We start from the raw sequence: 12,050 nt of genomic DNA on the forward strand, positions 1-12,050 counted from the left end.
ACCAGACACAAAAACCCTTTTGTTTACTGATGAAACCTCTGTACTCATATCTGTGCCCGAACAAATTCTGCAATCTAATATAGATAGGACCACAGATCAAATAAGTCGTTGGCTTCAAAGTAACAGGCTGCTTCTTAATGCAAAAAAGACAAGTGGATTGACCTTCCACACCGCCCAAAACAGAAATCCATTACTACCAACTATATCACTAGAAAAAAAAAAAAGAAAAAAAAGTTAAACTTGAAAATGAAATAAAATTTTTGGGGGTCACTATTACTGATACGCTCACATGGAAAAGGCACATTGACATTACCAGCACAAATCTTAGTAAAGCGTGCTTCATGATTAGATCAATAAGGAATGTCATTAACACAAGTACCCTAACCACAATGTACCATGCACTCTTTCACTCTGTACGTAACTATGGAGTCATCTTCAGGGGCCAAAATTCTGAATCAATTGTGATATTCAAACTGCAAAAGAGACACTTGTAAACCATTATTTAAGAAACTAAATATTTTGCCCCTCCCATGCCAATACATACTAGAATTATTATTCTTTACCAAAAAAAGTATCAACAAAATTAGCAAAAATATGGATTACCACGATTATGACATAAGATCAAAAACCTATCTAAGAATATTTCCCCACTCAACAAAACTGTACAGTGATGGTGTCAAGTGCATGGAAATAAAATTATATAACCATCTTCCAACTTTTATACAAGAAATCCAAGAAATAAATAAATTCAAACAGACGGTGAAATCTCTTTTAATAAAAGACTGCTTTTATACCATCCAGGAATATTTGGAATCAAAATTGTCTTAGTGCATGATAATGTATGAAAGCTGAATGTTATTAAGTCAATTTTGTCACATCATGTAACAATTCTCTGTAAAGCTGTAACTTCAAGTAACATAATTTGTAGGTAATGTAAAATAATCATTCTTCTGTGTTCTTGTTTACTGTTTTAGACTCCTGTAAACGGTATATTTGTATTGACTTATCCCATATCAGTTGTACAAGCCATTGTACTGATTTGATCTACGGGACAAATAAATAAATAAATACATTTGTGTGTTGTATTTGTTGTCTCATGAGCTGTGTCATCTTTTTCTTATCATGAGCTGTGTCATCTTTTTCTTACGTTTTTCTTAAATTTCTTCCGTGATAATGTCTGGGTAACTTTCAACCTTCTTAACGAGATAAGATAAAACAGCTGTATTTTTAACATTATTTGCAAGCTGTACATGAGTTTTATGTAGCTTTTGAGATAAAGTCTGTTTATTGAGTACAAAGATTTGATGAACTGTTTTTAATATTAACTACCAGAAAGAACTGACATCATCATACAAATATCAATAAACAGTGGGTACAATAGTAATCTAGTCACAAAATTAAACAAACAAACACAGTCAATAAACATGACACACATTCAGCCAAAAGGAATAGCACAACACAACACCACATGAACAAGTACGCAGCAACAGAACAACAATGGCACAAAGAGTACACGAAGACACGAAAGAAGATTCAAGATGGTACACACCGACCTACAAGCACAAACTCAGACATAAAATAACAAACTTATTCAAAAGACAAGATGTAAACAAAACATTCAAAACAGATAGTTCAATCTAAAAGAACATTTCAAAAATAACAAAAGACACAGACATCTACCAGATAGCAGGAATAAACCAACTACAATGCAACACATGTGGTGAAAGATATGTAGGACAGACCAGTAGAACATTTGACACCTGGATCAAAGAACATATCACAGCATGGAAATATGGGACATGAGCTCTACTTTTGTAGAACATTTACAAGAAAATAATCACTGACCTACTACAAGTGAGAAAGGCAAGAAAGTAGTTAAATAAATAATGAAAGACACCTCTTAATGTTACAAGAAAATTACCACATGTACAAAACAAAGGCTGAAAGGAAGATGCTGCCAAATGACCCACTGAATATGAGTAACTACTCACTGTTTGCACCTATTGATCATATAACAGACAGTAATCCCAACAGATAATCACAAATCCCATTTCTCTCCCAAAAATATAAATGTATATGAAAAATACAATATTATATATAAAAACAAAGATGAGGTGACTTACCGAACGAAAGCGCTGGCAGGTCGATAGACACACAAACAAACACAAACATACACACGAAATTCAAGCTTTCACAACAAACTGTTGCCTCATCAGGAAAGAGGGAAGGAGAGGGGAAGACGAAAGGAAGTGGGTTTTAAGGGAGAGGGTAAGGAGTCATTCCAATCCCGGGAGCGGAAAGACTTACCTTAGGGGGAAAAAAGGACAGGTATACACTCGCACACACGCACATATCCATCCACACATACAGACACAATCAGACATATTGAAAATAAAGGAGACATCATGGCCAACTCTACTAAAGTACTATACAGCCATTAGCCACACCGTAACGGTGTCCTTATTGAGATAACTTTTCTTGCACAGTAGAGCGGGTTCGTGGCATTATACAGTGGCAAATTACACGAAAAAAACTGTTTGTGGTCCTGTCAGTGTGAAAATGCACGTTTTCTATTACAAATACTGTGGCACATATATCATTGTAGCAATTTACCTGTTGAGGGTTTTGAAGTAAGCGTGGAACAGCGAAGAACTCCTCCCCCCTCCACTCCAACCACAAATGACGACGAATCCTGCTTAAAGAAGCTGAAGCACATGATGCCCAACTCCTTGCCTACACCATGTGATCCTAGAGGTGAATGAACTCGTTGAATTCCATGATCCATTGTAATCATAAACCTGTTCATAACATAGCAAATCATACTTTAATCCCTTCATTCAGACACAGGGAAATATAATATTATTTATATCCGAAGTATGCTTATTAGACTACCAATCTAGCTGTTATTTCTTGCTTTAAAAAGTAAGACAGCAAATATTCATAGCTTTTATACTGAAAGTATGTAACAATATCAGGAGTAGTTTCACTGCCCAAATTACTCTGCCACAACAGAAGGCAAAAACTTTTTTCCTCTAATAGAGACTGTACATGCTTCAGTTCAACCCTAACTTACGATCTGATGTTATTTCAATCCTTTCAAACACTGCAGGAATAAAACTGAATATTTTACTTTCATGTGAAAATGCACGCTTAAAAATAATACTTAACTGACATTGCTCCTAAAAGGGTTGAGCCACAGCCATCACAGGTTCTCAACATATTGTTCTTATCTGAATTCTAACATTTCATTAAAAATTAGACACCACAAAATTAAAAAAAGAAACTGAGATGCATGTTGAATTATTAGAGTGTGGTAGTACCTTCGTTTATATCGATTTCAGTTATCATCTATTTCAGTTTTCATCAACTCTTTCAGTAAAGATTTTTGTGAAAACAAAGGGTACCTCCAAATGCTTCTGTTCAATGAAGTGTTGTTTCTCACTGCCAACACAATGAAGTAGTCATAATACGACTGTAGTCCGAGGCAACTGAAAGCACACTGCCTGAGACTGTGTGTGTGTGTGTGTGTGTGTGTGTGTGTGTGTGTGTGTGTGTGTGCGCGCGCGCGCGCTTTATTTGTGATAGTCTTTTTGTTGTGCCTATCTGTGACTCAGAATCTCCGCTATATGGTGAGTAGCGACTTTCCTTTTCTTAACATTGTTACATTCCACCCCAGATTTTCCATAATAAAAAATGAAATTTAGTTAAATATATACTAGAGAAACATGCAGAAATTTTTTTCTTATACAGTATATCTTTTATAACTTGTGAATCTCAACTTTTAGCCAGCTACTTGCCTTGAATTTGTTGGCACAACTAGATTTCAATGTACCACTTAAGGTATTCTCAACCCACATTCTCCATGGTGTTTTCTTTCATTTCATCCATTATCTCTGTCCACTTATCAGCCCTGACAATAAGCCTGTTTTATTAATTGCTGCTGCAACTGCACTCCTCCCCTCTTTCCATAACCTCTCCATGGCTCGGCTCATCGTTGATCACGGGAATAAATATTCATGTTTCAGTTTCCAGGTCTTAAATTTTCTTGCATTCTGAGCAGTATTGATTTTTTCTTATCATCCTTTCAATCTAGTTTCATTTCTTCTTTTCTGGAGAATGGATTCTGAAATATGATTGCCAAGTATTCTAGTGTACTTCATTTATTAGCTCTCAGATCAAGTCTAATTTCTGGCATTTATTTGCACAAGTGCATTTTTTATTCACCTTTTAGACTGTTCTCTAGCTTCACCTGGCCCTCATTCAATTTATGATCCAAATGTTTTCTGCGCAATTTTTCTCTCTCACTTTTCTGTGTTCTCTGAATCTCACTTATTATTCAGTTCTAAGGATACTACTGCAAATACTCCAATTTTGTAGCTCTATTACTTTGGGTAGAGAAAAACTACTCATAAGTACAACATAATGTAAGTGCTTCAGTTCACATACCCAACAGCCAGCTGTAAGTTACTTCCAGTGGTAGAGACATGCCAAGATAGTAGGCGACCATCTCTGCCTGATGATATGAGTAATGGCTGAGACTTCATATGCTCTGAAAGCCATAGCACTTGACTGACCATATCCTTATGTAAACATGAGCTCATCTCAATTTCACCACCTTCCTTCCATACAATAACATGACCTGCAAAAATAATGCATCAATAGCCCAATGTAATAGCCACTGCCACATCATGATTTCACATGCTTATTAGATGGGTGGATCTACATATGAATGTTTAATGGCAACCACAAAATACAAGTAATAAGTGCACGACACTTTATTTTGCACATATTAACACAGCATAACATAACTGGGTACACGTACATAAAAACAAAACATCGGAATAAAACTGTAGTCAAAGAGGTTCAGTATAAAGAGGCACTTATTGCATATTGTTAGTCCACACACATCTTTGATACTTGTACATATGAATTTCTAACATAGGTTTGAGCAACAAGCTGTAAATGGAATAATTTTTTTAAATTTCCAAGTGATAGAACATAAATTTTATGACTTCATAATGAACAGAAACACAGATTAGATTAGATTAGATTTACTTTCATTCCAATTGATCCATAGTGAGGAGGTCCCCCAGTATGTGGAACATGTCAGAAAAACAACAATACACGACAAATATTTACAACTCAAACAAATAAGCTAATGTACCATTCCACGCTAATGCACCATTCCACGGATCGCAAGTGGACCGATCGTCATTTTTTAATGAACGCTATATGAAAGAATCATTTTACAAATACTAATGAACTGAATTTAAAATAAAAAAAGGTATTTATTCACTTATAGGGTAATAAACGTGTAATACAACTACTCTAGTACTTATTTACAATGAACACATTACTGCACTGAAATAGTGCAGAAGTTAGATTGTACTTACACACACACACTTATTCACAATGAACACATTACTGCACTGAAACTGCAGAAGTTATATATATATATAAGCTGGCAAGTTATTGAAAATGTATATATATATATACACACACACACACACACACCTAAAAACAAAGATGATGTGACTTACCAAACGAAAGCGCTGGCACGTCGATAGACACACAAACATACACACAAAATTCAAGCTTTCGCAACAAACTGTTGCCTCATATTTTTCCCGTGTGGAAAAAATATATATATATATATATATATATATATATATATATATATATATATATATATATATATATATATATTTCCACGTGGGGAAAAACATATATAAAAACGAAGATGCTGTAACTTACCAAACGAGAAAGCGTTGGTATGTTGATAGACAGATATTTCTGCGTGTGTCTGTATTTGTGCGGATGGATATGTGTGTGTGTGTGTGCGCGCGCGCGCGCGAGTGTATACCTGTCCTTTTTTCCCCATTAAGGTAAGTCTTTCCGCTCCCAGGATTGGAATGACTCCTTACCCTCTCCCTTAAAACTCACATCCTTTCGTCTTTCCCTCTCCTTCCCTCTTTCCTGATGAAGCAACCTTGGGTTGCGAAAGCTTGAAATTTGTGTCTATCAACATACCAATGCTTTCTTGTTTGGTAAGTTACAGCATCTACTGAGAAATTCATCAATGGAGTAGGAGGAATTGGGCACCAATAAATCCTTTAGGCTTTTCTTAAACTGAATTTCATTGCTTGTTAAGCTTTTTATGGCTGCTGGCAAGTTATTGAAAATGTGTGTTCCTGAATAATGCACACCTTTTTGTACAAGACTAAGTGACTTTAAATACTTGTGAAGATTACTCTTATTTCTAGTACTGATTCCATGAATTGAGCTGTTGGTCTGAAAAAGTGATATATTTTTAATGACAAATTTCATTAAAGAATAAATATATTGGGAAGCAGTAGTTAGTATCCCCAGTTCCCTAAATAGGCTTCTACAGGATGTTCTTGAGTTCACACCACTTATAACTCTTACTGCACGTTTTTGTGCCCAGAAAACTTTAGCTTGGCTTAATGAATTACCGCAAAAAATAACCCCATATGACATTATGGAATGAAAGTAAGATTAGTATGCCAGCTTTTTCATTTTTATATCCCCTATGTCTGACACAATTCGCATTGCAAATAGAGATTTGTTCAGACGCTTCAGCAGTTCTGTGGCGTGATTTTTCCCAGTTGAATTTATTATCAAGCTGTAATCCCAAGAATTTAACACTGTTCACTTCTTCTATCTGCTTGTCATCGTATGTTAGGCATATACTCGTGGGACACCCCTTACAAGTTCTGAACTGCATGTAATGTGTTTTTTCAAAGTTTAGTGACAAAGAATTGGCTAGGAACGAGTGATTAATGTCCACAAATATTTTATTAGCTGATCTAAGATTACACTTGATTTGCTACTTATTGCAATGTTTGTATCATCGCAAACGAAAAGTCTTTAGATTATGAAACTGGTAAGACAGAATAAAACACAAATATTTACAATGGAACTAAAATAAATGGCAGAAAATCGGTAGGCAGAATTTGACAGCATTTAGTTGGTGACCTTGGACAGTTAAAAAGCGATTTCTTAACACACAGAGAACTCTTTTAGTAAGAATTTAGGCCCATGTGTCATGAATTTCTTCTCTTTTTCGACTCACAAAAAATTGATGTCTAAAACAGTCATAAATCATAACATTTTGTCTGACAATGAAGTCCCATACTCCGTAACAGAGCGTAGGGGATGATGTGGGAGACCCGCACTGCAGTACTAGGCAAGGTCCTGGCGGAGGTGGTTTGCCATTGCCTTCTTCCAACATTTTGTATACAGTAATATTATTTAAAAAAATAAATAAACATTTTTGTATGTAGTAATATTATTTTTAATATTTTTCTTGGAAAATATCTTGCATTGGGAAAAACGATTCGTTTTATGTATTATTTACTGAAAAAGGTGTAACTTTGACCATTAGGAAACAGTAAGCATGGAAATGTACACTGTAAAAGAAAAAAATAGTACATCGCTCTTCATCCTGAAGTCTGGTTTGAACAGCACAGTGCTTTACTGAGCATGGAACCATTGGAGATGGAGTGCTCCTGTCTTCCTACAACCTTTGAACTGACTGACTTGGATCAACAGTTTATTGTGGACTCTGAACCATGGTGCAACTTGACATTTTCCATATCAATAAATCATTGGCAGAGGCGAGAAAAGCTATAAGTGATGCAGGAAATCCTTGGACCAGCTGGGGATTAAACCTGGATCTTGGGATTTGTACTCTGACAGTCACTGACTTATCCACAAAGCTACATCTTACACTTAGTATGGACATTAAATAAAGTAAGGAAAAGACAACCACTTGCCTACACTAGGCTGATGTGCAGAGCATAGATACCCGAAACAGAAAACTGTATTTACAGTTGCTTTTGTGTTCTCGTTCTTTTTCTAGCAAGAGTACACATATTAACATGCAGCCATGTGTGTGTGTGTGTGTGTGTGTACTTAGATGCTATGATGAGGCTGCATATGTCCAGTTTCCTATTGTGTGTGCATGACGAAAGTTGTGCTTGTTGATGGGGGGAAAATTACAGTTGTTGATTGTTATTATTCATGAGTTTGACAGCCAATACAATTTTATGAAAAAAAATCATGTGGTATTGTTGGCCAGGAGGCCCAAATGTGAAGTTTGGCTGCCGGGTTGCAAATCTTATTCCGGGCGACGCCACACTGGGCGACTTGTGTGTTGATGATGATAAGGACAACACAACACCCAGTCCACGGTGGAGAAAATCTCCAATACAGCTGATAATCAAACCCGGGCCCGCTGCACAGTATGCAAACACGTTACCAATCAGGTAAGCAGGTGGACAATACAATTTTACAGTTCAGTGCAGTTGATGTGTGACTTGTATCAGTCAATTTTTCATGCCAGAAGATGATCACTGACCAAAACTGGCAGCAAATGAAATAAACTGTCCTAATGCAGCCAAGTGCCATGAGCTTCCTGAAACATATATATGATGCTGACAATTGCCTGAAGAAATCATTTGAAATTCAGGTTGTCACATTAGCAACACAGTAGAAATGTTTCAAGGATGATGAGTTCAGTAGACTCTGCTCTGGCATGAAAGACTGTGTTTCTGTCAGAATTGATGACATAAATGTTCGGACACAAAACTGACTACTTAAGCGGTTTGAAAGAAAGGTCCATTAGTCATTAAATAGCATTTTCAAGAAATTTACACATTCTGTTAACTCAAGCTAAAATTGAGTGTCACTGTTTGTTCCCCAGGTGTTCACTCAGAGTGTATGTACATAGTTCACCAAAATATCAAATTGATTTTGCTAGATGTTTAACACCTGGACTGCCATGGCCAAAATGAGTAAACTGCTCCCGGAAGCCATGCTAAGTAGTTAAGACAGTATGATTCATCATCTCACTTGCAGTCTACCTGTATACTTAAAACAGAGCCTGCGAGTTATCTCATACTTGGCGTACAAAGCGGAAAGTTCAACTCAGATGCCAACTACAAGTTAACTCATTGTCAACAGTCAGTCACCAGCTTGCATATTTTGATGCATGTTTGACAACACGATCCATGTCTTTGTTGGAACTGCCTCGGTACTTGTTCAGTCTTCATTGTAGACTGTTCACTGACGTTTGTCGTAATCCTGTGTTCAATTTTCCTTGAAAAATGGTTAGTAATAAGAGGAAACTGAGTGATGTAGAACTTGAACAGCTTGCTAACATGAATGAATCGGAATGGGACGAGGTTTATGGACGAATCCTCATATGGCGCCTCTATGAATAATCTTCATGTAGGCATTCACGTGAAGATGCAGATGCACACAACAGTGAAAACAATGAAGAAGATGAGCAGATTGGTCCAATGGCAGGAACTATAAATAACAGTGATGAGTGGAGCAACATTCCTCAAGACACACCAGTATTTGTGTTCAACGAGGATGTGAGACTGAAACACTTACAAAATTTTAACATCAATGGCCACCCCCGAAGAGTACCCAACGTCATTATGAGAACAAACAAATCTATATGCAAGCCACGAAGCAGAAAAATGCGGTAGGGAAATATCAACCAGGCTCTTAAGATGGAGGGATACAGATGTTGTGGAAACGGAAGTATTTCAGGGGCTGTTGCTGCACATGGGACCTTGTTGTTTTCTATTGATAGAACATTACTGAAGTACAAGTCCTTTTTACAATGTCACATTCTGAAGATATGTTATGAGTAGAAACAGATTTCAGCTGTTATTACAGGGTGTAAATGTGGACAAGGAAAAAACAAATTCCCGGATTTCCCAGTTAAAAATATACTTTATCCCAGGTGAAAACACTCTTTCCGTGTTAAGTGACAGTATATTTTACCTTGGAACTGTAAAACTTATGGTTATGGTTTGATACATGGCTGTAGAATTTCCCATCAATTTAGAAAACGAAAATCAGGGGAAAAAAACACATTTTGGCACGATCTTTGATGTGCAGCAACCTGTACGCTGCCTATTTCCGTATTACAAAAGTATAAATTCAAATTCCACCAAACACCACCTGTTACTTTCCAAAGCATGCCGCTTTTGCAAGCCAGTCATAGCTTATGTCACGTGATCTCGCCAGCCAATGACAGAGGTTATTCAGAGCACAGGACATGTGATGTAGTCAGCCAATAGCAGCATCACTGTTGACTAAAGTGAACACACAAACAGGAAAAGTTAATGGTTTAAATTAATATACATAGTGTTGCTACAAGAAAATCAAAGCTTTCACATATAATATGGGTCTCTAAGGTTAATAAGCTGCAACGGAAGCTAAGCTTTCACATATGGTAATTCTTTTATCACATGTTGCACTTGAAGATATATCACACAAATGTGCCGGGAAAATTTTTAATAACGACACATAAATGTCTGATCTTTTGGGCTCGAAATTTATATAAATGGCTCATCATCGAAAAGAGTCGATTTTTAAATGAGAGCCACATGCTCTGTGATTAAAGAAATTCACCGTACATTCTCGCACATAGTTCAACTTGTGTAATAGGAAATTTACTTTGAAAGTAACACTTTTCAAACCATCATTCGCAATGTTTTCCCATGATTTGTTACAAATAGGTTCGTTTAAGCAGTCGCCAGATAACAGGCACCACCCCGCTTGCACAGCTACCATGGTGTAATAAGCCCGTATGTTCATACATGTAAAACATTAAAAGATCTTACAGCATATCATAAAAGAAACAAGACATTAGACATACTCCAAGAGCATCGGAATTTTGTGAGCAATACTAAAATGTGTACAGTTAAGGTGCATACTTAAGGTGCACATTCATATGTCCAAGATTACCAATGAAGTATATTAAGCTTTTCAGTATGTTTTTTGGGGTGTAAATTTTCTTGGAATACCAGTACTGTAGTATTTCAAGTTTGGTTCTTTATTACGGAATAATGTCATATGTGCTAGAAGATGAAAACATTAACTGAAATGCAGTGAACAGTTGAAACTCGCCAATTGTGTGGAATTAAACACTTCGTTTTAAATACATTGACTGCCTCAGCGGAAAAGATTTAAAAAAACAAATTTCTTTAGCAAACTGACAAAAATAACTTCATTGTTCTGCAAGACAATTAATGCTTGCCTGTCAGAAAGGTGGAAATAAAATAAAATCTGAAACTAATAACATATTTTAGCCCTCCGTAATTATATGAATGTGTTTTAATTCATTTGTTCATTTGATAGCTCCTGGCCACAGAAATCAGTTTTCATTTGAAGTGAGAGCAGTAAACGAAGAGGAAACAGCAAAATCATTAAATGTAAATGCGAGTCACGTGGAAACTATCCACTTCCCCATTATAACTCGGACTGCTCTGCACATCAGCCCTGGACCTACAATATTTCCTAACTGTGGCAATACTAGATAGTGGCGTCTCCCCCTCTCCCTCGAGGGTCTGAGATAGGAATTCAAAAATTAAAAATCGAATTTTCAAAAATATGTTCATTTTGTAGTGCACATCTTTCTGAAGAGTCTGATTCACAAAACATATGTGTTCGAGGAAATGGAAGACATGTTACTTGGTCTTAAGTGTGCCAAAGTGTAGTACCACGCCTCTTCACACAGAATTCCTCTACCGCATGTCACTGTATTTCACTTTGTGGAATTGAAATGTGTATATTTTGTAATGGATGCCATCAAACTACATTCATGACAGTGGAAATTAAACTTTCCTGTGGTGCCTCTCCTCCTGTCAGTTGGCCAGTTTAATAGACATCCCACTCCCTCTTTTTTTAAGAAAAAGATAACCCTCACAATCAGATGGGATTACTTGTAATTGGGAGAACAAGAACCCTTCAGAAAATTTGCACTCTTTGTTGTCTATTAGCTAATAACTTGCTATTTTGTGTGATGTAAAATTAAGTATAGGGTACATAAAATCAGTAAAGACAAGAGACAAGCAAGACAGTAAACATTTCTCAATCCTTAGTAGCTCCTAGCATTTTTTTCTCTCTAATCTTAGTACAGCTTTACATAGTGTGCTTTCCTTTATGGGAAAGGATCTATTACCCCATCAAAGTTCGTCACGTTTTACTACATGAAAAATCGAAATGTC

At 36.4% G+C, this 12,050-nt stretch overlaps 1 protein-coding gene across 1 annotated transcript in view; it reads right to left on the bottom strand.

Moving 5' to 3' along the window:
• The window catches only part of LOC124619876 (cytoplasmic dynein 2 intermediate chain 2-like), a 92,576-nt gene that overhangs the window by 30,156 nt on the left and 50,370 nt on the right, over positions 1-12,050 (bottom strand). The window contains exons 6-7 of the mRNA XM_047146499.1: positions 4,447-4,639; positions 2,614-2,798 (exon numbers count right to left, since the gene is read on the bottom strand). Of these exons, the coding sequence (XP_047002455.1) occupies positions 2,614-2,798; positions 4,447-4,639 (378 nt within the window). The remainder of the gene's footprint in view (positions 1-2,613; positions 2,799-4,446; positions 4,640-12,050) is intronic.

The sequence above is a fragment of the Schistocerca americana genome, chromosome 6 (assembly GCF_021461395.2).
Source record: "Schistocerca americana isolate TAMUIC-IGC-003095 chromosome 6, iqSchAmer2.1, whole genome shotgun sequence".
Taxonomy (NCBI): domain Eukaryota; kingdom Metazoa; phylum Arthropoda; class Insecta; order Orthoptera; family Acrididae; genus Schistocerca; species Schistocerca americana.